The sequence below is a fragment of the Plectropomus leopardus genome, chromosome 4 (assembly GCF_008729295.1).
Source record: "Plectropomus leopardus isolate mb chromosome 4, YSFRI_Pleo_2.0, whole genome shotgun sequence".
NCBI lineage: Eukaryota > Metazoa > Chordata > Actinopteri > Perciformes > Serranidae > Plectropomus > Plectropomus leopardus.
Window position 1 is genome coordinate 12,939,593 of NC_056466.1, and position 27,186 is coordinate 12,966,778.

The 27,186-nt window shown below is 39.4% G+C and overlaps 3 protein-coding genes across 3 annotated transcripts in view; 1 reads left to right on the plus strand and 2 right to left on the minus strand.

The window, feature by feature from the left end:
- The window catches only part of arhgef38 (Rho guanine nucleotide exchange factor (GEF) 38), a 24,003-nt gene extending 20,148 nt beyond the window's left edge, over positions 1-3,855 (minus strand). The window contains exon 1 of the mRNA XM_042485390.1: positions 3,797-3,855. The gene's annotated coding sequence lies outside the window, so the exon portion shown is untranslated. The remainder of the gene's footprint in view (positions 1-3,796) is intronic.
- ppa2 (inorganic pyrophosphatase 2) lies at positions 1,203-8,706 on the plus strand. Its single transcript, XM_042485391.1, has 12 exons — positions 1,203-1,440; positions 2,902-2,966; positions 3,067-3,111; positions 3,199-3,252; positions 3,398-3,517; positions 3,611-3,697; positions 3,820-3,946; positions 5,004-5,131; positions 5,307-5,392; positions 8,205-8,274; positions 8,370-8,409; positions 8,512-8,706. The coding sequence occupies exons 1-12, from the start codon at positions 1,254-1,256 to the stop codon at positions 8,532-8,534; spliced, it is 1,032 nt and encodes a 343-aa protein (XP_042341325.1). The 5' UTR covers positions 1,203-1,253; the 3' UTR covers positions 8,535-8,706.
- A 559-nt stretch (positions 8,707-9,265) lies between these two features.
- tet2 (tet methylcytosine dioxygenase 2) overlaps positions 9,266-27,186 on the minus strand; it is a 35,168-nt gene continuing 17,247 nt past the window's right edge. The window contains exons 2-10 of the mRNA XM_042484697.1: positions 17,298-20,300; positions 16,518-16,608; positions 16,316-16,409; positions 16,030-16,238; positions 15,689-15,839; positions 15,494-15,583; positions 15,027-15,164; positions 14,433-14,781; positions 9,266-13,698 (exon numbers count right to left, since the gene is read on the minus strand). Of these exons, the coding sequence (XP_042340631.1) occupies positions 12,329-13,698; positions 14,433-14,781; positions 15,027-15,164; positions 15,494-15,583; positions 15,689-15,839; positions 16,030-16,238; positions 16,316-16,409; positions 16,518-16,608; positions 17,298-20,256 (5,451 nt within the window). The 5' untranslated portion in view covers positions 20,257-20,300 and the 3' untranslated portion in view covers positions 9,266-12,328. The remainder of the gene's footprint in view (positions 13,699-14,432; positions 14,782-15,026; positions 15,165-15,493; positions 15,584-15,688; positions 15,840-16,029; positions 16,239-16,315; positions 16,410-16,517; positions 16,609-17,297; positions 20,301-27,186) is intronic.

Consider the following 27,186-nt stretch of genomic DNA (forward strand, 5'->3'; position numbering starts at 1 on the left):
ATGAAAACAGCTTAAAAGATCAAAAAACAAAAAAAGAAAAGAAAAGAAGTTCAGAAAAAGAAAAGAAAACGAGTCATCCAAGATTAACGTTTCTCTCTCTCTTCATGTCAGCCATGCATCAGTAATTAAATAAATTACTAGACTACTGTGACTTATCTAGCAAATCTGTCTGTCTCTCTCTCTGTGTGCATGTGTTCTGAGATGGACATAAGTGCATCAAAAAGTAAAAGTAAAAAGTAACATGCAAAAGACTGGTTTCAGAAAACATTTTTGATTATTTATGTCAAATGTCATTTGATATTTGAGAATACAAAAATATAGGCTTACTCTAGAAAATCTAATTTTAGGCATGTGTCTGACCTTGAGCCCCTTTTTCTACAGTTTAAACTGGGGATCAAAATATTTTTGTCTTATTTAAGAATAAAATGACATATTAAATAATGTATTTCAAGTATTTCATAAACACAAATACAAGCTCAGAGTAGATTTTGTTATAGCATAAGTTACTTTTTTCCTTTCCAGCAAAATACAAATGATAAAATACTCAAAAGTAATTAAAAGGTTATTTTTATAGTATTAATTGAAATATTGTCCATCTCTGTGCTGTTCGTGGGATTGGCTAGGTGGCAGTAAAATGAAGCTACTTCACTTCACATGGACCACAAGCATGCAATAGAAGAATTTTGAAGTTAATGTGGAAAGAATATTTACTTCCGGTTGCAACGATTTTTATTTTCAAAATAAAATGTAATAGTGGCAAACAAGCGCCTATGCTGTTACAATAATCGAAATTATGGAAAAACATCCGTGTTAAAACGTGCCAAATTTGACTTGGTGGATGCAATGATCCTTTTTCTAGGCCAGTAACAGCAATGGATTTTTGCACACCAGATACTAGCATTTAACCATGCATTTTATGTTTAATTTAGCATTAAACTACCATCACGATTTTAATATTAACTAATATCAAAATATAACAGATTAATTGCTATCATTCAGATTATGGCTTTCCAGTAACTTTCTTTAATCTTATTTAATACTACTAATTAAATTCAAACATATTTTTAGCCATAGGCCCATTTGTTATTCATTAGTTCTTGTCATAATCTCAGTCTGGACTTTTAATGCTTTTATTTTGAAAGCCTCCGACAGAAAGCTGTAGTATCACTCTGGTGAACTTTACATTTCTGGATGTTGCGAAGGTGGAAAACGGGAAGCAGTAACCAAGAGGAGAGGAAGAAGAGCTGAGTATAATGAGACCGCTGCTGCTGCGCTCCTCGCTCGGCTGCCTGGCGACACTTTTCGGCTCATTTTCCGCCTCCGGAAACAAACTGGTGACACAAGCAGCAGCGGGTCCTCATCTGCTTTATTTCAGAAAAATGCATTATCAAACGGAAGAGCGAGGACATCTCCATTCTCCTGACTACCGGATATATTTTAGTAAGTTCATCAGAGCCACCACGAGAGCAACCATGCGTGTCTCTTGTATATCATAACACTGTGGCGGTTTAGCACGAGGGTCCGGTGTTGGACAGGTAACCACAGGTCGACCTCCACGTCAAAGTAAACGTTTGACCTTTGAGTAACGAGTGCGAGGTTTTCTTAACATGTGGCGCCTTACAACTTTAGATTTAAAGGGAAAACCCCACAAGTGTCAACGCCCAAAATCATGTAAGATTAAATAGTTCATAAGCAGAAACCAAGACAAATGTTTGACTGTAAATTCCATAACAGATCCATGTTAAATTATCACACGGATTTACTTCCTGTTTGGGTAGTCACGTGGACTATAGCTACACACACACACACACACACACACACACAAACTAGCCACATCAAATGAATTAAAACTTATGAAATTGTTATTTTTCTTTAGTCTTACTCAACTATTTTAATAATTATGTGACACAATATTAGTGTCAAAACTTAGTGTTTCTAATCTGGGTAATGTGACTATTTTTTATTATGACTGCATCTGCTTTCATACAGATTTTGATATAAACAAGAAAAAAACATTAGGAGTAGTGTAAATGATGATGTCCAGGTTACTGGTAAACAATAAATCAACACTGAGTTTATTTTAGAGCTGCAATGATTTATTGATTGGTCGTCAACTATTAAATTAAGAAAAATTAAGACAAAATTCTTTGATCCCAGCTTTTTAAAGGTGAATATTTTCTGGTTTCTTTGCTTTGCTAAGATCATAAAGACATCTTGGGCTTTGGAAAATACTGGTTGAACATTTTACTCTATTTTAATGACACTTTGTAAGAGTAATCATTTGAAGAAACTAATTGAGATTAATTGACAAAGGAAAAAAAATGTTCAATGCAGCCCCAGTTTATTTATAATCTAATGAGCCCCTATGTTGAGGATACAAGTTGCAACTGGCTGCAACATTATATGTAACCCACCATGAACTGAATCTTAACTCAAGGTCCACTTGACAGCTTTTTCCTGAGCTTTTCAATCAGTTTGCTTCGTTGTCATGGAGATGGTTGGATATCTGTATCAGTCTTAGCTATCAAACTGACAACTGAGTAGACTCTGTAGGGGACTGTTTGATGCAACTGAAAGCCTTAAAAAAAGCCTATCAGTAGACTGAGTTACTTTGCTGTCAAACAATAATTCCCGGGTCGCTTATATAAAATATTGAAGTCTTACAAAAATGAAAGGACAGGTTTAAAATGACACATTTGGTGGACAGACAAAAAAAATAATTACTGTATGGGCTTCATGTGCACTTAAAACAAAATTAAAAGTTGTCTGGCATTAAAATATTAGTTCTCTCTGCTGTTAAGGTTTGCAGGGTTTTTTGTTGTATGTAATTCATGGTCTTCCTGGATTTCATCGTTATTTATATATATTCAGGTTTTTTTTTTACTCAACTTTTTTTCTTAGAAACCTCTGAAGGAAAATACATCTCACCATTCCATGACATCCCACTTACAGCGGAGACAGAACAGGTAACTCTGTGATAAATGCTGCAGAAAGTTCATGAATACGTTGGGCTCTTGAATTGTTTAAGATATTTTAACCACTGATTTTTAAAATTTTTTTCAACAGGACAACAATGTGCCAGCTAAAAAGTCCAAGAAGAATGAAAGTGAGGTACTATTAAATGCAAATATTTTGTCAGTTTTATCTCCTGAAATCATTTCCCCCAGTAATGCATTAGGCTTTTCTGTTGTTTTTTAGGTCCTCTTTAACATGATAGTGGAGGTTCCTCGATGGTCGAATGCTAAAATGGAGGTAAGACGGCTTTAGATACATTTCCTCGCATTTTTTAAACAATGCATTTGATTAACAGCTACTATTCATTTTGGGCCCTGTAGGCCCGATCAGTATCCCTGCCATGAATACATCCATATACCTTCATAATGCCCTCATTTTCCAGATTGCAACAAAGGAACCGCTGAACCCGATCAAACAAGATGTAAAGAAAGGAAAGCTCCGGTACGTTGCCAACGTCTTTCCTCATAAAGGTTACATTTGGAATTATGGGGCACTTCCACAGGTGAGCACAGAAACAAAAAAGTTTTCTTTTTTAAAATTTAGTCAGGTAGTTTGTTGAAATGTTGACATGTTCTTCAACTTTTCTTTTGAAAAGACATGGGAGGACCCAAACCACACAGACAGCGAAACAAAGTGTTGTGGTGATAATGATCCCATTGACGTTTGTGAGATCGGCACCCAGGTAAGACTGCTTTACGTGTTTCTATGAATTATATTACAGGATGTTTTTTTTTCCTCTTTCTGTAAAAGTACAACTTTATCTTGTGTACGATTTACTTACCTGTGTGCTGGCCTGGCCTTCAGGTGTGCTCTCCAGGTCAGGTGATCCAAGTAAAAGTGCTCGGCATCTTGGCCATGATCGATGAAGGCGAAATGGACTGGAAGGTCATCGCTATCAATGCTGAGGACCCAGATGCCAAACACATGAATAGTGGGTGTTTTTTCACAGATCATGACAGTCGTGGACCAAAAACTATCATACAATGATCCAGTCTCTGCCCTGAAGAGAAAAAAAAGAAAAGAAATTTAGTTCAGGAATTCTGGCATCATCATAGATCAAGGAAATAAGGATTTCATTTGAAATGTGCAAAACAAGACAATCAAATACAAATTGCTTTTGTTAAGATACAAGTGTCCAACTGCATATAAAACATTCAGGCCTGTGTCCACATAGAGTTTTTCTCTTAACATCGTTTTTCAGTTGTTCCTCCTGTGGCCTGTGGCCTCACTGCCGTTCCTTTAGCTAATGTATGATGGTGTGGTACTGTCAGTTAGAAACTATCACAACAAGACAGGAAAACGTCGCAGCAGATCAGCCAGACACTAAATCTTGCTGATGAATGTAGTGCTTTTATCACCATACATGTTGTTAGCATGCTGTTAACTGTGTTGCAACCCTCTGTTAAATTTGTGTTACGTTACCTACCGAGCTTAAGTTAGTGTCAACATATTGTTGTCAAGGAAACAAACCTACACTGAGCAAGTCTTTAAAAAAGCATGGGAAGCGCCTTTTTTTTATAAAGCACTCCCCAACATACCACCACCACTTTTCTGCTGAAGAAAAACGCTATGTGAACACCCGCCTGACCTAGAGGAACCATGCTGTGTTTTTATTGTCAGCATGGTTTTGTTTACATTCAACATACTTCAAAACATTGTGTGTATCATAAAAACTTAACGACGCTTCTTCTTTTTCCAACCAATGCATCATTTGCAGAACTTGTTTCTGAATACTTTTATGCCTTCATTGTTAAGAATACAGCTGCAACCTTTTCCAAATATAGTATTAATGGGGCATTGCTACAGTTTATGAGCCATTATAAATTGATAAGCTCTTTTATTTATTTGTATTCTCTAAATATTTCCTAAATACTTAATGGTAATTAACACTCATTTTTGCCTTGAGCTATATTTCATGTGTAAATGCAGAACAGAGTCATATCTGATGATTAAGGTGCTTTAACTTACTCTGTCTGTGTTTTTCTCAGGCATAGAGGATGTCCGAAAGAGCCGGCCTGGTCATTTAGAGGCCACAGTCGACTGGTTTAGGAAGTATAAGGTGCCTGATGGAAAGCCTGAGAACCAATTTGGATTCAATGGACAATTCAAAGACAAGGTACTGAGACCTTTGTAAACCAAACGCAGTACATAGATAAGACATAACAATTTGTGCACTAGGAGTTTAAGTCTATTGTTATCTCGGTGGATATAACTGAATGTGCTCAGCTGTACTGCTCCCTAAGGAATCTAAATGATGTGAGTTTCTCTGATGTTCTTGGTCCTTTTTGTAGGACTTTGCAGTTGAGATCATTAAGTCCACCCATGAGCACTGGAGGGCACTAGTGCAAAAGCAGGCGAACAGCGGAGGGATTGAATGGTAAAACCCCTGCAGTGTGTGTGTGTACACTGTAAATTCTGATTAGTAACCTTACTTAGAAAAAGCATGCAAACCGATTGCCTCAAAAAACTAACACTGCAAGTACTTATTGTTGCACTAACAAATGCATTTTAGTGCAGTACTTACACTAGAGTTTTTGTTACTAAAAGAACAGTATGAAGTACTTGTAAATTTACTTTTTGACTTAGTATAGACTACTTAGAATTACTATTTAAGATCAGTAATTGTAAGTGAAGTATACTGAGGCAAACTGATTGCTTCAAAAAAACAAGTAAGTGGTACTTACTTACTTACATACTGCAAACATCCATTACATACATATGAAAAACAGGTTGCATTCTCCTAAGATAATCCCACACACTCCAGGTTTTTGTGATTGTAACAACTGTAAACTCAGCTGATCCCTGTCAATGCTGCACGTTCTTGCCATTTTTAGAAGCAACAGGCTGACAAGTGCAAAGTGGCTTCAATCTGTAAGCGTAACAATATAAATGAGTAATGTCTCTGGCAATGAACCTCACATATGTATAATGAACATTTACTGGCAGTGTCTATATGTAACTGGCTGTTGAAACTTTAGGCTGACAATTTGAATGCCTGAATTAAATTTACATAACAAAAAGCAAATTATTCCACTGTCAATAACAGGTGAGATCTAATGCCAAATGTCATCACTCATATACACATACACATCCTAACTCCACAGAAGATTTTTAAGAGTTTGCAGTTTTGGTGGGAGTTCGCATATGACAGGCCAAACAAGAGGCAAAATGCCCAAGATAGGTTCTTGAGCTCTGACATTACAATACCTGCCACAATGATGATGGCTGTAGCCACTGGGTCAAGGTGGAGAAGATTTGGAGAGGCATCTCTCCCTGATGACAGTCAGGACCCAAACAGATACCTGGGCCCAGGCCTCATCACTGTAAGAATCCTGCATAAAATCAAACACAAACAACATTAAAACGGGGAAATGTTGATAGGTGTGATCAATTTGTACCATGTTATCTGTCTCTGGGTCAACAGTTTGCTGTCTGGTTCAACTTGGCACAGGTGAAAGTGCCTTGAAGCTAGGAAGCCAGCCACAGAGCTCCACGGCTGCTTCGTCAGCAAGCTAAACTAATATAGATGCACATACACTAAATACACATATATACACTCACTCAACTGTCATGGTTAGCATGCAGTCCATGCCCATCTTTGTACTGAACTCAGAGATACAGTATGATTGGCATTAGTCTTTATATCTGACTCTCACTATCACACTGGCAAATACAAAGCAAATTCCTCCAAAACTCTTCATGCTCCTTCAAGATGAAAATAGGAGAACTTACGAAGCAGGTCTTGTAGAAGTTTCTGTGGTCATCATCAAGTAGAGCAGGGAGGCCTCAGAGTACAAGGGTGTGAATGACTGTCTCATCTGGTTTCTAGAAGTGAACAATAGAGGATTAACACAACACAACATTCAGAATTTACAGTACAAACATTTTTGTCAAAGTGAGAATGGAACAAGTGTCCTCACAAAGTTTGTTTGACGGTGCAGCAAACAGTTACTGATTGGAGAAGTGATTTTTAAGATACAACCTTTTCTTATTCCATCTTATTCTCCCTCATCACTGTTGTTGCAAAAAAAAAACCAAAACATTATTACCACGATAATAATACAAGAAGCCTGTGACTCAATATGCTGCACAAACTCAGACAACGAGTCTCCAACACATCCTTTCTTGGACTTAAAGATTGAGACAAGGCATCACAAAAGTCCCTCTGCACCTGTTGAACTCTGCCTATTAAATAGGCTTAAGCAAGTTATATAAAGTTTAACCAAAAGAATTTCAACAAAATCTTATTTTAAATATTAGTTTCTATAGAAAACAGATAGAAATATGGACAATTAATAAATTCATTATCCAAATGAATGAAATGTAATTTTTAACTCCAATATTATAACTTTTTTAAAATTGTCTATGTGTGGTAAATACTGCTGTGGTTACAGGCCCAAGCATAAAATGTGTAACCAGCCACTGGATTGTGTTTGCTGTGTCAAAACTGGCTGCAACATTTCAAGTTTGCAACTATCAGCTTTTGTTTCCACAGTTAAAATAGGTTTTCAGGCAACCCCTGGACTGTGGTGGGGAAGCCAGTCTCCAATGTCATTACCAAAACATTCCTGAACAAGCTCTGCATGCACCTAAAATACTGTGCGGTGCCTGTTAGCAAGCTAGCTAGCACAAGTTCTAGCAAGTCAGCTAACTTGCTAACAGGCACTGTTAGCGCTAGCTAGCGCTTAGCATACGTTAGCGAACCTTAGCTAATATCGGTAGCTGTCAGAAACACATGCTCACAAACAATTATTGTTTGATAACTTACCTTGTTATTTTTTAAAAGCAAATGGTCTGGCTTTCTTTCCTCTGTCTCCTCGTGGGCGCCAATACACCCGCTAATAATGCCATGTGGATTTGAACTTAAGCTACTGCGCATGCTCAGACCTCAGCCTCTTCTTATTTAGACCATGGATGTGTTGGAGTGAGTTAGATGTTTATGGCAGACTTTGGAGCCACTAGGTGGTTTAAGTTAGCTTCACTCTGAACAATAAGTAATATGTGTTTTTTTTTCCTCTGCAATTAAGTGTTACTTGATTAAAAAGCAGTAAGAAGTGCATTTTGTTGATTACCGAGTAAAGTAACTAATTTATGCAACTCAGGGCAGCTATTACATTTTACTGTGTACATATTATACAGGAGGCTATGTAAGAACAATTATCACAACTGACTTTTCTCTTTTTGATCAGTAAAAATATCTCCTGCTGTGAGAGCCCTTTCAAATGCAGCGCAGAGGAGGCCAGAGACGTGGTGAAATCGGTGAGGATGTCCATATGCTGTTGTTTCACAGTGATAACATAAAGAGCTGTCGAGGACATAGGTTTGGTAATTGTCATGTATGTTTTACACCCCAGGCTCCTGCATTTGGCAGTGCACATCCAGTCTCTCCAGAGGGTAAGTAAATAATAACTGACTTGCAATAAATGTTGTTTATTTGAGGTATTAAATGTGTCAGCACTGACATATTTATGTGATTTTAAATCTTCTCTCACACAGTGAACAAGTGGCATTTTGTCTGAAGCCCTGAAGACATATTTGGAAATCAGCAAAACATCTTAACATCGTATGATGCAGCTGCATCTGGATTTTTTTTGTTAAGGACTCATTCTCAGCTGTATAAAGTGCCATCTATGTTTATAATCCATTAATTTGCTGGAAAAATAAAGATTCTAATACAAAGTACCTTAAAAATATGAGATTGTGCAGATCTGTACTGTTGTATGAGATGTGATTTGAGTGTCATGTCTTACATGGGATTGATTTATAATCATTTAGAGATCAATCACAAAAATAATTGGTCTGCTTTCTATTAAACTGTAAATGATTTTCTGTATTTACTGCAGTATTTTTGTGTCCAAAATCTGGGTCGAGTCTTGCTTAAGACTGAAAGTCAAGCTAATATACTCTGATTGGTAACTTTTATGAAAATAACTTTTTTGTCAAATTTGCTTAAACTGTCATTATATCCACACTTAGTACATAAAATGGAAAACATTTGCTAAAATCTACCCTGGCTGATTGACAGCTGTGCTAGAAAGTCCTCGCCTGGTTTTGTTGATTTTGTTAATGTGCAGCGGATTCTTATGAATGCCATTGGAAGCACTATAAGGAGGCTATGTTGTTGTCTCATGTACTTCTGTCATATATAATATAGCGACAGTTGCATCAAATAAAACAACAACAAAAAAATTTTTTATAGAAGTTACCAACTTTAGCTTTAAGAGTGTAATTAGTTCATGCAACCAAACAATGCAGCTTTTAGTCATCAAGTAAACAGTTTTTCCATTTAGAAAAATACTGACTGAACTTGACATGATCTCTTCCACTTCCATCCATAATTACACATTTAAAGACTTCAATATGAGGACAGATATGCTACAGAATTGAGATATTATTTAGTATTAACTTGGAGTAACAAATCAAATTGCTTTAAATAAATATAAATTTTATTAAAAAAAACACCCACATCTCAGCAATATCAGGAATGATATAATAAACAGCTTTCAAATAAACTGCATTCATTACATTACAATACTTACAGTATTAATACCCATCCTTAATTCCATTTTTTGTAGCATACCAAACTTCAGGAGAACAAGGGAAGCCTTAAAAAATAAAATGACAGGCAAGAAGTTGCACATTTTTTTTATACCCTTAGTGTCTAACTGCAAAATAACCAAGTGTGCATCAACTGCTAGCTTAACCTTTGAGCTGAGCACTTGTAGAGCACTAGTTAAGCCCAGAAAGTCATTCAAGTAATGTTGACTCACTCAGAAACACTCTGAAGCATCTTCAAGTATGGCTATGCTTTTAACCCGCTATATTTTAGACACCTCGGCTTTCTCAACCACAACCTGCTACTGTAGCTGGGTCCTGTACAATGTAATTCAACAATTTTTTTATGTATTTATTTTTACAAAATTGGAACAGTTAAAAAAAAAAAAACAACCTAGAACTTCTAAAATCTGAGCGAAACAGGACTATATAGCCGTAAACATTGCTGTGACAGTGAGCACACATTTACAGACTTCCTGGATAATCTAACCGTGATCGTTCTGTTAACCTGAAAGAGCCAAAAGAATATTTAAAGATATGACAAGGATTGCTGATCGAGGAACTGTGGGTCAGAACAAGATGAACCTACATCGACATCAAAGAATGAGTTGTATTCCTGCAATACAGGTTCTTGGTATGTACAACGTGACATAATTTATTTTTTTTTAACACATTTACAATCTGTTTAAATAAAACGTTTTTGTAATTCTTTATTACATTATTTTTTTCCTGAAAAAGAAATGAAGTGCTTTCAGAAAATGAATATGTTGGAAGAGTGGGGTAAGTTCTTACTATAACATGACAGTCATTCCACTATATATCGCATTAATTAAATCAAATAGACAGGGAAGAAAAATCATTATACAATTGCTTAGTGGTTATAAATAAATTTAACTATACACAGGCACAAAGATGTGCAACTACGTTAATCACTGCCCTGGTCTTACCTCACGGCAAAAGTAAATTGCTTTTCACTTAGTCAATTTTATACTTTCCCTTTAGTCAACTCAGTGCATATATGTTCAAATTAATTTTAAAAGATTACCACCATCCCACTAGCTAAAATATAAGTATAACATTGCAGGAAAGTAGTTTTTTTTAATCACAAAATATTTTTTCTCATTGTGAAGTTAGAGTAGACAAAAATCGGATTCAGGATGCAATGGCAAGTACCTGAATGAGAAACAGACCAGATGAATACAGGCGATGAACACAACATTAGTTGAAAATGTCCCTGATTTTACAGTAACATTAAAGATTAAAGTTCAAGTAATACTTTCTAGCAGATTGATAAGAAAGTAAGAAATGAACTTTTTTGCCTTTTGGTGGCCTGAAGTTGAACTGTTATTAACATCTTTGAAAATAATATACAAAGGAAAAAAGAAAAATATGATATAATCCTATTGCCAAACTAGTTTTGAGGTATATGACAGGTTTGTACTGTACATTATTTAAAAGCCTTCTCACTGCCCAAAGAGTCTCACATTGTATGTTTCTAGTAGGCTGGATAGCACCTTATGATATAAAATCATTTGAAACCCAATGAAATACAATGAAATAGGCTGTTAGCATTCTTTACAACACAAAATCTAAATTATAACAGTAATTCCAAAAAGGGAAATTAATTTACTGTACAAATCTCACCTGTTTATCTTACAGTTAGATTACAATAATTAAAGACCCCACAGCAAGCCAGCTGCCCTCTGAAACTGACACTGAGCTTACCCTGTTTCATGTTACTCAGTGTATAAAAAGCACATTTACTAAGCACCACAGACAAACAACTACATAAAATATTCACAGTCCAGGTTTGTTCAATGAACCTAAGGTAAGGGACATTAAAAACAGTCGCTGACAACAAAGTAAACCTGGAAAAAAACTGAATTAACAAAGGTAGACTTTTTTTTTCCTCAAAATGTTAAAAATGCACCATTAGAATGGCTCACATTACAGTATATAAATGACATAGGAAAGTGAAAGAAGCACCAACACAATGATAATTTATAAAAAGAATCATTTTGCATGAAAGTGAAACACTTTCTGAGATTGCTCACACAACCCTCTCTTATAAATTCATCAATTGAATTTTAGTGATGCTTAAATGAGTAATTTTTGTTTTAGCGATAAAGTATAACCAGATTTTATCATTTAAAGGTATTACTAAAACATTTAACTGTCATTATCAAAAAGTGCTCTAAGAAACACTGACTCGCCAAAAACCATTATGATGTCGATCTTTTGAGCGTGGGATGATATAGTCAGTGTCCTGTTGACATAAGTCATTGAGTGTCACTCGTCGACTGAGTTATGGTAATAGTGTGAAGGCATTTGAATTTAAATAAATGGTAATAAGCACACTCTTTAGCACCGTGAATGTTGTCATTTACAGAGTCAGTGTTTTTATGCCAAGAGTACAATTTTGTAAGAAAAATAAAGCCACCAAAAATGAAACTTTGTTTCCATTAAAAATAGGTTCTTATGTATCAAACTGAAAGCACCAGAGATTTTGACAGTGTGTATCTTGCAAAAGTTGCCAAACAAAAATAAATACATCCTTAGTAGGGTCAACAAGTAAAGCTTGATTGTTAAAGAGGTGAAAGACCTGATGTGAAAGGTGATTTATGTCTCATCTGATCACAGGTTCCATTTTTATTCCCGTAACCTTACGGATAGGAAGGAGTGTTTAGATGAGGCCAGTGGTGCTTGTGGTCTTTGTCATAAATAAAGCACCTTATATTTTCTTCTTCATGAGTGTTTCTTACACAAACTGGCTGTAAGGCCCTGTGACCTTGGTGAAGGCATACGGAGATGTACTGACATAGGTGTTCGTTGTGCACGACAAAGACCCCTCCATTAGTGCCTGGATAAAACGCTTGTAAGGAGGCTCCCCGGTGTTTTCTGATGAATCCTGATGCTCACGCTTCACCCCCTTCTTGCCTTTGCTAGGTGTCCCCTCACCACCATTTCTTTCTGCATCTTCCTCCTTCTCTCGAGCCTTCTCTGCCATCTTGGCTTCCCACAGTGCCAAACCATGCTTGGCTTCGTTCATATTTTTGTGCTGGTAGAAGACCAAGGAGATGCGTGTTGGGTGGTTGCGGTTTGGGTTTTTAACCGGCGTTGTAGCGTGGAGCTCCCGTTTTGCACACTCAATGAGGACTGAGCCGTGGCTAGGGGCCACAGCCACACCACCAATGTCAGGGTCCAAGAAGTTGTGCTCGTTGTCTGACCACACCTCGGGCTTTTGTGGAGTTGTGGGTGTCTGTGGCAATCCAGGCTCCTGCTTAATACCAGAGCCCATGAGGCTCCCATTAGGCGGACCTGACCCTGACTGTGTTTCAGGGTTTAAGCACCCACCACTTAACTGAGAAGAAAGCATCTGTGGGTGAGGCATGCCCATCTCTGTCTTGATTTGCATATGGAAAGGATCTTGGCCTGGGGGTAAGATTTGCGGGCTCCGAGAGAGGTATGGATTTGGGTATCCTCCAAACTGATTGCCTTTGCTCACAGCAGCTGTGTAGTCCAGACCTCCATGAGCTGATGGTGCTCTTGAGAGGGGGTCCATAAACTGGGGGTCTGAGGCTCCATTAGGACCATAAGGGGTGTACGGTCTCATGGGATGAACTGGCCTCATGCTGCAGGCATTGTAACCATTGACCTGTAAACCTGGCTCGCCATACCTTGGTGGATAATTGACCTCATAACGTTGATGTACACCGTACTGCTGCTCTGAATAAAGCGCAGGCCGTTGTTGCCGATACATGTCCAGATGCTTTGGGTTGGAAGCATAGTATGGATGGTAATTGTCGAGGGGCATTCCTCCGTTACACTGATACCCCGGGTATGGACGATTTGATCCATTAATGTAAGAGTTTGGTACGTGGAGCGGGTTGGGATAAGGGCTGGCTGGTGTTGGTGGCTGAGGGGGATACATGCTGCTTGGCTTGGAAGTGCTTGGAAAAGACCCCGGGTGGTTGGGGAACCTGGGGTAGCTGGCTACATTTGTTGAGCCTGGATAAGGGGGAAGAATCCTCTGGTGCTGTTGTTGCTGTAGCTGCTGCTGATGGACCCCAAGGGGGTGTGTTGGCTGACCTGACTGTAGGGTTGCTCCCATAGCACCTGGAATAGGTCCTAGAAAACAAAATCCCAAACATTTCATTGCTGTGGTTTTTCAGCCTTAATTTAGTATGTTAACTAGAAATGGGAATCTTTAGGCACCTCGCATTTCTATTAGACTCCGAATCAGAGGGCTATAATGCTAGTATAAAACGATTAGGGATGCATCTTGATGCATCAAAATGTTTGATTTCTATACACGATTATTTTTCTCTCCTTTATTCCTTGCTACTTTTAAAGCATAGCAAATTCATCATGATCCCTAATTAAATTAAACAGAGAATTTTACTTCCATTATCTTTTATTAATTTAGTCTGGCAACTTGTCCAGGGTGTACCCCGCCTCTCGCCCAATGTCAGCTAGGATAGGCTCCCGTCCCTTGCAACCCTTAAGAGGATAAGTGGTTCCGGATAATGAATGAATTAATCTTTTATTAATAAAACAGTAGTAAGATAGAATATAAACACAACAGGTGTTTACTTCCATTACAATTCACCTTTCAATTACTTCAGCTTTAAGTAACGTACAGCTTGGTCTTACAAAATTAATGATCATAATGTTGACAACTGGGCTTTAAATTTCTGATTATTGACTTTTCTGCATTGAGACATAATATTGCAAAAGAAAACTGTGATGCCTCCAACAGTCAGTTTTTTCCCCAACCTCTAATGTTGACAATATAGCTCTACAAATAGATGCAATATTTAAGATACAATTTTTCAAATGTGTCAGAATAAATGCTACCTTACCTGCCATTGGAGCGCTCTGAGCGGTATTCTCATAAGTGCCAGCTTTTGACTTGGCCTGGAGGGCCTTCTCTGCCTTTTCATTGTCCAGCATGGCATTCTTGTTGGCAGCTGCCTTCTTAGCATCCAGCTTTTTCTGCCGGCAAGACTTGGCGGGCTCTGCAAGCATGCGCACCTGGCGGCGGAAGGCACTGAGGACTTGGATGGCGCCTGCCTTGATTTTCTCCTGCTGACCCTCCTCGCTGCCAAATTCATCAGTGCTGGAAGCCTTATAAAGAGGCAGTACGTGGAGCTGCTCATCGTCTGGTATCTTTCCGATCTCTCGGTTATCTTCACTTGTCAATGTACACACCTGGAAAAATAATTGAGTTTAATATTTTTTGTTGGGGAAGTCACAGACATACATATAAAGTCTTCTTATATATATCCTGTGTGTGTGTGTGTGTGTGTGTATATATATTCATATATCTGTTTCAAACCAAACTTTGATGGGACAGTCAGGCACAGCTCAATGTGCAGTTTGAGTCTCTGTTTCTATCTATCCTCAAACAAATACAGCATGATTAGAAAGATATACATTTCCCAGGTTCTCCTTACCACAGTGCTACCGCCCTGCATGTTGTGGAGGTCTCTGTGAGCGTGGGCACAGAAGTCCAGACAAGCAGTGACTCCGGAGAAGGGACGGCCTTCCTTGAGCCCCAGACGACAATCGGGCGCCCTGTGTTCATGTTCCACCTTTATCCAGAAACAACATGAGGTACATTTGTATATATATTTAGAGTTTTTGAAGGTCACTAAACAATATAGATCTGGGAAATCCTTTCAAAACCACTTCACCAGTGCAAAGAATACTGTTGTTCACAAATTCCTGCATGCAAGTTGCATCACTCACATGTTAATAATGCATACATATCGCTAAAAATCTGGTTGATTTAGATTTGATTTTAAACTCACTTTAACCTTCAAAAAACACAACACTTTCATTATGTTCTTTAATGTCACTGAATTATTAAGATGTAGGTGGGGAAAGGTGAGCAGTTTATACAGTGTACAGATATGCACACCTGGTTTCCATAAGCTTCAGGTGCCAAGGTTTTATACAAGGGACCCAATAAAGTTGCCAGATTTTGAAAGCTGTGCTCCAGTTTCTCCTCCTGCAAGACAAAAATTAACAGGATGAAGTCACCTTGATTAGCATATTATATACGTAATGTTAGTACGATGCACATTTTGGTATTTTAAATCTACGCAAAATATACCTCTTTCATATCATCTCCTAGTAGCTTGAATTTTCTTGGTACTTTGCTGCGGGCAAACTTGCAGCCATTGTAGTACATGCTCCAGGAACAGCCGAAGGAGAAAGATGCTCCACAGGCGTCAGGATTTAACCCCTGGCATGCACATGTCCTCCTGAAAAGGGAAAATATAAAATTTAAAGTGTCAGTGTTGCCCAGGTTAATTCAGTCTTAGCTAAAATTGATGACTAAGAATACAATTGGGAACTGGTAACCTTTGAACTGATGCAAAAGTAAAAATTTAACTTCTGCATTTAGTTTAACTACTAAAGCCCATTTGGACAGACTTGAGTTCTGTTACTTACTCCTCATTGATAGCACATCGTCTCTGGGTTAAGGCTCCATGCTTTGTAAGAGTTTCACGTAGCTCGAGGTAGAGGCGGTCAGCCAGACTGGGCTGTATGCCCTCCCAGACCAGGATTACCACAATGATGCAGGCTGTGTCACATTTGTGACCAGTGCGTTCCCGCACCAGCACCAGTAGCTTTTCTTCTACACTGGATCGACGAATCACCTGAAACATGACAGGTATAGGGATTTGTGGCAGCTGATTTACTTGCTTCTCAAATAAATATAAAAAATGGTTCTTACCCATTTGGCTATCGGGCACCCTTGCGTACTTTTCCCTTCCTTGCCGGTGTATATTACTTTCTCAATCCTGATGGCATGACCAGTTAAACCAGACCTTCAAAGCAGAAGAGAGCTATTAAACATGTGTAACATAGTACACAGTGGTTATGAATCACAGTCTGTGTTTACCGTGATTTTTCAAGAGGTAAAATTTGCGGCATACCGTTTCTCCATCGTCTCCCGTATAGCAGCAACACTAGGCGCTGCCCCCAAGTGAGTGTAGTATGGTCCTTCATCCTTCTCACTGATTTGTTCTAAATGTCATACAGAAAAATGGATTATTACTTATCCACCAGCAGCCTGTTGCACCAGCATTGCGTGAGTTCTTACGTAGCTTAAGTTATAATGTAGGGGATGATTTACGCTGCAACTTAATTTCGGCGGTTGCACCACACAGGGTAGTTCCGATGTAAGGCTAAGATTTAACTTAAAAGTTACACCTACCCCTGTGTAAAGTGTAAAGTCGTTCTTAACTCAGTCTATTACATTGCGAAACAACTACATTACTTGGAGAGAGGGTGATAATGATGACCACTTTCTTCCTCATTTACCCCAGCCACACATTCTGCATGACAAACTGCATCCTTTTGATATTTGTGATGTTTGTATGGACTTTCAATTCTGATTTTACAAGCAGATGAGTTTGTAAAGTAAAAATCTACTCATAAGCACCACATTAAGAATAGTGCTTTTACTGATGGTTAAGGAAAGTGAAAATGGTAAGTGTGTTTTGGTAGGTGTGGACTTCACGCCAGTGTAACTAAGATGAACCTTACATCTCCATAGTGCAACCAAACATTTATACAGCTTTTGTATCAAACTAATTTGTTTCAACATAGCGTTTAGTGTGGACTTTGCACCCTAAGGAGAGAGCTTACACACAGCTGGTGCAACAGGCTGTAGCTGATCAATCTCCTTTCAGGGGCAACATCATGAGACTTACCAACACAGTGGCAGGATGCAATTTCATATTGTGTTTTCATGGGGGTGTCCAGTAGATTCTTTATTGGGGTATCTAGTAGCTTCATAGGAGAGTCCATAAAGCTTTGTAGGAGGTGTTCCTTCTTGGGGGTTAAATCAGGTTTTTTCAGTGCTACAGTGGCTGGGACAGCTGCTGATGGTTCAACTCCACTCAGGTCAGTGTTGGTCGACAGAACCGTGACAGGACCAGAAGATTCAACCTTGACTTTTGATGAATTGACGACAAGGGATTTCTTCTCAAACACAGGTGAAAGCTGGTACTGCCTCAGGCTTTGTTCCATGGAGGCCAAGATGCTTCCCTGACTCTTGCTTTGCTCACATAGGGATGGTTGATTCTCCTGCTTGACTTGCACTCCACCCATGCCTGCCTCTCGCATCTGTAACTGCTGCTCCTGCTGCTGTGGACCGGGCGACTCAAATCTGAGTCCGTTTTCCATCCTCACAACTCTCATGCCTTGTTTGGGGTCACTAGTGCTCTGAAGGGGATGAGGAGGGCCCTGGCGCTCTTGCCTTTGTAACAGGTGCATACGCAGGGCTGCATGCCTCTGAAAGTCTCCTTGGGGACCCACAGGTGCCAGAGGTAGTCGAGGTCCCCTTTGGAACTGAGTGCATGATGTCTTCAGCTGCTGTTCAGCTTTAGGATACATCTGTGTTGATACCTGTTGGTTTAACGCACCTTGTGGTAACTGAGGTTGTGACTGTGTAGAGGTCTGGGAGAAGTCTGCATGGTTGGGCTGGTGGCAGTGGTTGTTAGGCCGCTGTGGTTGAAATTGCTTGAGGTTACTGCTGCCTGAGTTTGGTGGAAACTGCCTTTGATGTTGTTGTTGCATGTCTGTTGTGTTACTGTAACTGAATGTTGCATGGTTGCTGTGCTGGATGTGTTGGTTGTTGGATTGAGCAGAGGTGTTTCTAAGAGGCTGGTTGGGTTGAAGCTGCTGCTGACCTGGCTGAGGCTGACTGCGTGGTCTGTAATCGGGAGACTTGAGTTGCTGCCCCTCAAACTGGGGTGGGTGGGACAGGGGACGCTGAAGACAGTGCTGTTGTTGCTGCTGTTGTTGTGTTGGTAAAAACCCAGGTGACAGTATATCCTGCAGGTCAGGGTCTTCACATAAGTGCTCTGACTGCATCTGGGTGTGGTAGCGGCTTTCTGCCTGCTGATCTTGGCGGAAATTACGCTGTTCGGGCATCTTCTGGGGCAGAGTCTGCTGCATTTGAGGTGCTTTAGAATTTGATTGCTGCCACTCAGGGGCAGTGTTGTGCTGGGCTGGAGCACAGTGTGTTTGGGCTGGGAGACAGTCCTGCTGCTGCCGCTGGAAGCTGTTAGACCCCTGGCTGCTATCTGTGAAACCTCCTTGTGTCTGGAATCTTTGCGCTGGATTTGGCTCCAACATCTGGCAGTGAACCTGGGGGTTAGCTGTCTGCTGCTCTGACTGAGGCTTAGCAGGGAATCCCCTCCACATGTCCTGTTCTTGTGCCTGGGATGACGGGCCACTTGCTTGTTGCTGCTGGGAATGTGAAGAGTTCAGCTCTACCCAGCCCCTCTGTTGTGGAGTCGAACATGATATGTTGGCTCTCTGCTGAGATGTGTTGTCCATCCCGTTTTCTAACCCAGCGTGACGTGGCTGCTGAAGACTGGGCCCCATGGGTCCAGTACTGTCAGTTTCATGTGAGTTCCCAGCATTTTGTTTAAATTTCTGGGTTTGCATCCCATACTGCTGCCCCCTATCAGTGCCATGGCGCTGATGCTGACCGGACCTGGGTTCTTCGCTTTGTCCCATCTGCTGTATCCCAGAGTTGGAAAAGTTTCCGTATCCACCTGCCTCTGCTGCCTGTAGAGGAGCACTGCGCTCCAGAAAAGAGTTCTGGTTAAACTCTTGGTTGGCGTTTGCAAATATACCTTGTGGATTTGTGTCATCTGGATAGCACCGTGGGCCATTTTGATGTTGTTGTGAGCCACTGGCAGTATTTGTAGGTGGGATCATGACAGGCAGCTGACCTAGAGGCAGCTCCTGACCAGAGTAAGATGGTGGCTGCTGCTGATGCTGTTGCTGTTGTTGTTGCTGCTGGTGGTCTGCTTCAAAGTTGTTGGAGTATCCATTCACAGCATAGCTGACAGAATTATAATTGTTGCCTCCTTCAACATTGCCCAAAGCGCCAGGTTGCTGTTGCTGTGAGTCAGGCATCTGAGCTGAACTGGGCAATCCTGAGTTTAAAGAGCGGGGTTGAGCACCTTCACTGGGCAGCTTATTTGCCAGTGAACCGTTGACAGCATCTAGCTGTGGCCCAGATGTTTGTGGTGCAATTGACACTTGCTCAGGATAATACTGAGACAACGTTTTCTCTAAAAGATCACCTGGAGTGCTTTCTATGGTTGAGGGGGATGAAACAGCACCATTTGGAATCGAAACTTGTTTATTCCTTGGTAGACAAAATATATCTCCATTGGGAAAATTACAGTTCCTCTTGTCTAACTTAATCTCTGTCTGTTGGGTATTGCATTCAAACTCTGTTGCCTTTGTCAACTCAGGAAAGCTATCCACCAAACTGGAGCTCATGTCATCATTTCCTTTCATCTCAGAATCTACTTTAAGCTTCTTGGACTGGTGGGCCAGTAAGGACTGCTCAGTGAGTGCATGCTTCAACTCTCCATTCATCAATTCTCCATTCATCATGTAGGATCCTTGATCGAACAGCTCTTGTACTGCCGCAGGACTGTTGCAGTTCTCCCTCTGCCTCTTCATGGAGTTGGCACCTGCAACAGACTTGTAATGGTTCCAGTTTGTATTCGCAGTGATCTGCAGAGAGTCTCTCTCTGAAGACTGGCCTCCATTCTGGAGTTTGTGAGAGATGTTGCGAGATGTGCCGAATTGTGCTAATATCAGACTTTCTTCCGTCTCATGTCTGGCCTGTTCTGTTTCCATCTGGCCTGCTCAGAGTCCATCCACAGGGCTGCCCTCTGTCCGTCCTGCCGGGCAGAAAAGGAGAGAGAAATAAATGTTTACATCATCATTGAAGCAGAGTTTTGTTTTCAAACAAAATGATATTGTCAAATAAAGATTGTATAGGACCTATTATTTCCAACAGGATCTTTTTTTTTTTCTTTCTATATTTATGTTGCACCAACCCACCAGAACAAATTCCTCGTATTGTGTTAACTATACCTGGCAATAAATCTTTTTCTGATTCTGATTCTGATTCTATTTTAACTTAGAGAGTTTTAATATCTGATTTGACTGAAGGCTCGTGAGACTACGGTGAATTTGAACTTTGCTGATGTGAGATAACATTAAGCTTAAGGTTTGCCTGTAAAACAGTTTAAGTTAATTAAGTCCATTAACACCAGCTACACTGATTTCATTACACTCAAATCTGCTCTGCTGACAAACATCTAGCACTCTTAAACTAGAGGCTTAAGTCTGAATGTGGTCTTAGTTAAAGGAAGGGCAGTAGAGTAATGTGTTTACACTTGGCGCTGAATGTATCAGCTGGCAACACATTCCTGTCATAGAATTAGATTCACCCTGACCTCGTCACTCAATCACCTAAAAACCCGGCCACAAGTAGAAAGTGAGCAAGGAGAGAAGGATAAAGTCTAGAGGTTATCTCAGGACTATGTTGGCTAGCAGTGGATTGTGAGTCACCATTCTGAATTTAACATACACAGCTTAACAAAAGGTGTCCTGGAGGTACATTATGTTTTGGGTCACATTTTCAGTGCCCGGTATCAAGGAGTGCATGACAATCAGTGTGCTTCCTTTGGAAGACATTTATCTCAAACTGAAAGCTGTTTCTTCCTGTTTTGCACTGTATGTGGATAATGATTCTAAAAATGCAACAAAAGGCTAAACGCTTACTGTCACTTATTCAACTGATTTTGCAGGTAAAAGGGGGGAAATTATAGGCAAGTGCATTGTTTTGGAAACAAACCTTTTGGTTGCAATAATGCCAGTCAAGCAGCTGGGGTTCAGTTTGCTTTCATAATGCAATCATTCTTAGACAAACATAAGGGGAACTTTATGCACATGCTCCTTTATTGCACTTTACTACATACTGATAGTTTAAAATAGAAATACTAGGAGCATGCTCTCATTAAGAGAGGAGAAAATACCAAATGCAAATACCTGTTTGTCTGACAAGAAGACAGAAGCTGTTGGTTTGCATCTTGACTTTTTTGTTATTATTTATTGACTTACTTTTTATATATTTTCTCTGAATCTGGTTTTAATGGTCATAATATCAAAGAACAGAATATATAAAAGCAAACATAAGTCTAATTGATTGAAGGCAGTAGGATGTAAGGTTAATGTCCCAGATGGTAGATAGGAGGAGGAGTTGGCTGCTCGTCAGCTGTTCAGTCATGGTATTCCTCACCCTGAACACATTGTGGTGTCAAATATGCAAATACAACTCGGTTCTCAAGTTTGAGGCCTTTTGTTATAACTCTAGCATTGTAAGCTTTCTGCCATGGAGCTATAAGGAATATAGATGATGTTTCTCACTCTAATGTAATCATCCTGATAAACTTATTTTTTCAAATCTGATTAAAGTAAATGTTTCAGCTGGTTCCAAGAATAAATGTAAAAACTTCAAAATAAGAGTTTGCTCCCAACATATAGGTGAATATTTCACATGGTAATCTAAATTAGTTTTATGTCTGGTTTCAGCTGAGCATTAAATGTTTGTAACAAAGAAAACACCACCATCATCTGTGTGCTATTTGGGGATGAAAAAGTAGGTAAATAAAGCTGAAAAAGAATTCCTCCACAGATAAATTGGCCAAACTGTAAGAGCAGCAAGCTTTTGGTTTTTATTACTTGGGATCTGTAGGTCTAGTAACAAAGTCATTTAATAAAGTAATAAAAGTGATGTAAGGAAAATAAGATCTTTACAGATGGTTAAGCAGCAAACAGAGCTTATGGTTTCATTTTTGCTTCCCCTACGCTCTTTCTCTCTCTGCGCCTGAAGCATAAAGATTCCACTGATTCCAGGAGAACATTGATTTCTGTCTGCCTTCCTCAATTATTAATGCATGTCACATCCACAGCATCTGCAAAACAATTGCAGCGCACAGGCACAAAGAGCCGCAGTCTAATCCATCATAATTATGAGCAACTCTCCTACAGATGCAAGAGGAATGGGCAGCTGATGAGCACCAAGAGGGGCCCAGATTCAGTTTTAAGTGGTAAAGTAAAAGACTGTCTCCAGAGTGATTGTACTAATTATGGTTGGGAGGGGATTTAGGGAGTTCAAACATCTATGTGCAGTAAATATCCCTAAACCTGTTGTTCAAATAAATTTAATAGCACTGTTGAATCTGCAACAAAGAAATCAGATCTGAACATCTTATCTGTTTACTGCTTAATTTTATTTACCTGGTTTTGACTCTCTTTACTGGCCTTATAAAAGAGAGAGAGAGACACACACACACACACACACACACTGATTTTCCCTTTCTTTTAAGCCTTTGGTGATAAATATCAAATGCAATATATCCCCCTTTTTAACAAGCCATGATTGTCCCTTAGCATTATTTTCCTCCATATGTTGAAGCCAAGAAAAGATGCATTTCTCTGACTATAATTGGTGTCCTGAGGTTTTGTCCGCCTGCGCACCAGCATCCCACAGCATCACAACCACCTTCTACTCTGAATACTCACAGGAATTTCAAATGCTTGGCTAGATTTTATGTATATGATCATAATATATTATGAATCCCAGTAGTCTGATTCCGGTGTTTTGTACTTAAAAGTAAATCTGTGTTAATAATTAGCCAACAACAGCCTTAATTTTCACATAGTTGGCCATAGTGACGATCATCCAAGACATTTTACAAATGCAACACACATTAATTACAACGGACATTCCTATCAACTAATTTCCCTGAACAGAAGTTTATACTTAGACTAGTTAATTAGTCAAAAATTAAGAAAACACTCAAAATTGAACAAGATTTCATTTATAAAGTTAAACATTGTCCTAAAAAATGGGCCAACAGGTGTTTTATAAGTGTTATTAAAAATTGTTAATCATCTTTTCCAATAACCAAGTTGTACTTTAAATGCAGCTGAAATGCGTGGCATGTTGCCCTGTGCATTATGAACATAACAACAACAACAACAACAGCTCACTAAATTAAAGATAACAAATAGCATATATTGCCAAAAGTATTTTTAGGAAAATACATCAATAGGAAATAGGCCTTATTATTATGTCACGTTCACTGAGTAAATGCAACACCATAAAAATTATAATAATGTTTCATTGACTTGTTGACTAATCATGCACATCCCAAATAATAGCATGATACAAAGTTGTTTCTGAAGATTGCATTAAATTACTCATTTGTCAGTTTTCAAGCCTTTGTAATCCTGTTGAATAATACTAAATGATAGTGACAGGTGGTGCCCCTGAAGTAACTTATTTAATTACATTGGGTACATAATGAAGCATTCTGTCATAGCTCTGATCATTTTTTATGCTGCACAACTGTTGGTCGAAACGAAAGACAGGGACAAATAGTTTTTTGTAAATGGTCTAGCACAGCATGGTCTCCATTAATCAGTGGTGCAATAAAATGTGTTCATCAAGGAAATTTAGGTTATTCTATGTCTAAAAGACTGTTAGACATTTTGGGGAGCTAAAGACTCTGTATTTACTTAAAACAAGTAAATAATGTCCTTGGAGCTCTGAGTGAAGCCTCAGGTCACAACTGCCGGCTGCTATGGTAAAGATCAGAGAAATATGCTGTACAACCTTTGAAAACATAATTGGATCCAGCTTTAGATTTCCACAAAAGCCCTCCTGTTAATGCAACCCTACTATAGCTCACTATAGGTACTGACTGATGTTTGGGGGGTGGGGGGAAGAAAAAATAGCTAAATATTTGAGGTACTGTGGCATGTTTCATTTGGCATGTTCGCGCTCCATCATTGGTCCTGATTATCACATCTGGAAGTGGTTACAGCTGCTTATGATTTTGGCAGAAGAGCCGTGATCTTCAAACAACATGTTTTATCTAAAGTGATAACCTTTTACACAAATGTTTGTATCCATTTCAGCCACGACAAGCATGACCCTTTAAAGGAGGACCTATTAATCAGGTGCATTGTTACATTCAATGAATGACTATTTACGAATGTATGGCTCAGTGATGCTTTGCAATGCATATTGATTTTACTTAGAAAAATACATATTTAATATATTCAGCTACACATTCAGAAGTGTTCTCTGTCTGCGGTGACTGCAGACTGGGCTGGGTGTCTTTGAATGTCTTAAAATGAAGCACCTGCAGTTTCAGCTGACATGAATCTTAGGTGAAAAGTTAATTTTCCAACAAAAAACTTATTTCAATTGCTTTTCAAAAAGTTGCACCTTTCATAAAGGAACTCAATACCTCAAGATACCGAGCACTCTCACAGACAGTATTTCTTATCAAGTTCCTCTATTTCCTCAACCACAGTGTCCAAAGTGGTCTTAAGGACCATGGATGAGGCAGAAATAAAATGTCACTTTGTTGATATTGTGGCCCATTCGACCCTCTGAACTGAAACAATTTAAACAGTAAATTGTCAGGCCAAGCTCTGCACAGGCAGGTGTGCTGGTCAACATAATGATCTCCTTCTCTGTGTCAATCACCCCCTCCAAGACATTAGCAGCCCTGCAGACCCCCAAAGTTTGCGTGCTAAATCTCCCACTAACAAGCCAAGCTGTTGCAAGGGTGTCTGGAAGCTCCCACCGTTGTCACAACAGAGCAGCCAGCTGCCTGTTAGCAGGTGGAGGAGGGAAGCAGCACAGCGAAAACAAAGACAGCTCTCAGGTCAATGGCTGGGGGAGAAGAGCCTGAAAGGTGTCTTTTCATTTGTGTGTGTGTGTGTGTGTGTGTGTGTGTGTGTGTGTGTGTGTGTGTGTGTTTGGTGAGTAAAGAGTGGGCATCTTGCATCCAAAATCCCAATTTAAAGAAAAAATTTTATAGAAAACTTCCAAAGAGCATGACCCCTCATTTAGACAAAACAGCAAAATCAACCTGCTTTTTGCATGCAATACCACTTGTATCAAACTAGTTCAGAAGAATAGTTAGGATTACATTATATCTATTTAATATCTAATTTTAAAACATGACCCCAAATGCTTCCGTCTTTAATGGCTTGAAGGGATGATTTCTTCTCTTACTGTGGTCAAACTACAGACTGTTGTCTAGGAACTGTGCCAGTGTAAATAAAATGTGAAATTGTGCAAGATAACATAACACTAATTCCCCGAAATGCAAGGATACAAAACTATTAGGACAGCACTGGAAGAAGCAGATGAAGAGTCTTGAGCAACAAGTTGCAAAACTAATCTCCCTCTTGCTGCTGTCAGACACAGACGGATGTAAAGTGCCACAGCGGGACGCCAGCAGCAGCATTGTAATCAGAAGTGACACTGAGCCGCTTTATGATTATGTCAAAGTTATTAAAATTGAAATGTGTTATTTTGACAAATGAGTGTAAGAAAACCACGGGGGAGTTGTGAAATGTACACGGCTCTGTTTGATGAATGGCAAATGGTCTTTGCATCCCGAAGGCATCTTCATTCATAGAACACAACATTTGGACGTTTTTATCTGTGGAGGATCTGCTGATTTTATGATGTACGGTTCAGATTATCTTTGGTTTCTGGGTAGCATGTGAAGAAGAGGAAATGGCATAAGGAGATTATGATTGGTCATATAATGAATTTTGTAAGGAGAATATAGTGCAGAAGCTAAGAATCAGTCTTGATGACTTCATTGCAAATTGACAACAAAAATGAGTGCTTTGAAATTCATTTAAAAGTCCCATTTTATGCTCATTTTTGGGTTTACATTTGTATTTTGGGTTTCTGCTAGAAGATGTTTACATGCTTTAATTCTAGTGTACTTGTCACATCAAAACTTCATGAAAATCCTGACGGCTCGTTTAAAGACACAGTTTCTGAATACAGATCTAACTTTTTAAAATATGCGACCTTTAATGATTATTTCCTCCTGGATTTATAATTTGGCTCAAATATTCAGAGCAAAAGAAAACTTGGCTAATTTAGATCGAAACAGGCGCATAGGAGAGGGAACACGACAAATTTTAATTAGACATTGGTAATTTGACAAACCGTTTGCCTGATGAAGGTCTAGTTACTGAAAAACAAACTATATATTACAAAAAAATACATCTGCACTGACTTTTGTACCACTTATCATTAAGAAAATATGTGGAAACACAATACACCATAAACTAACAAACTTCTTTGTAGGCTTTACACTCACTAAGGGAAGATCAGTTTAAGTCAGTTTGGTTTAAGGAAAAAGCAGCTAAAAGGAGTAACCTAACCCTCCCACCTCTCTGAACTCTCCCACATATAAAGCATCTGATCCCTGCAAACGTAACAATGAGGTAAGTGGGTGAATACCATTTCCCGACCCCATGTGACTACTCCTTTGTTTTGTCTGGCCCTCGGTGCAGTCTGCAAATCAGTAACTAAGTCAAGAGGTGAACACAGGCGCTAAGCTGCTATGAGTGCAGCAGCTCCGTTCCTGCGGGACACTCCAGGGTTTACAAAGGACCGAACGGAGCCAAGCAGCTTGTCACAGTTGGATACACCCACACTGACAACAAAAAAAAATCTTTGCAAGCCCAGAACAAAGCCAGAGATCCCAGCTGAGTGTGTGAGCGGCTGACAGCGTACAAACATACAAACACACCAATTACACAGTGTTGTAAGTCCAACTTTGACGGTGCTCACGTTAGGGAGGATCGGCTGTGTCCTCTTAATTATTTATCAGGCGTGATTCACAGGGAGATCTATTTTTGCGCCGGAAGTAGAGCACTAAACTAAAC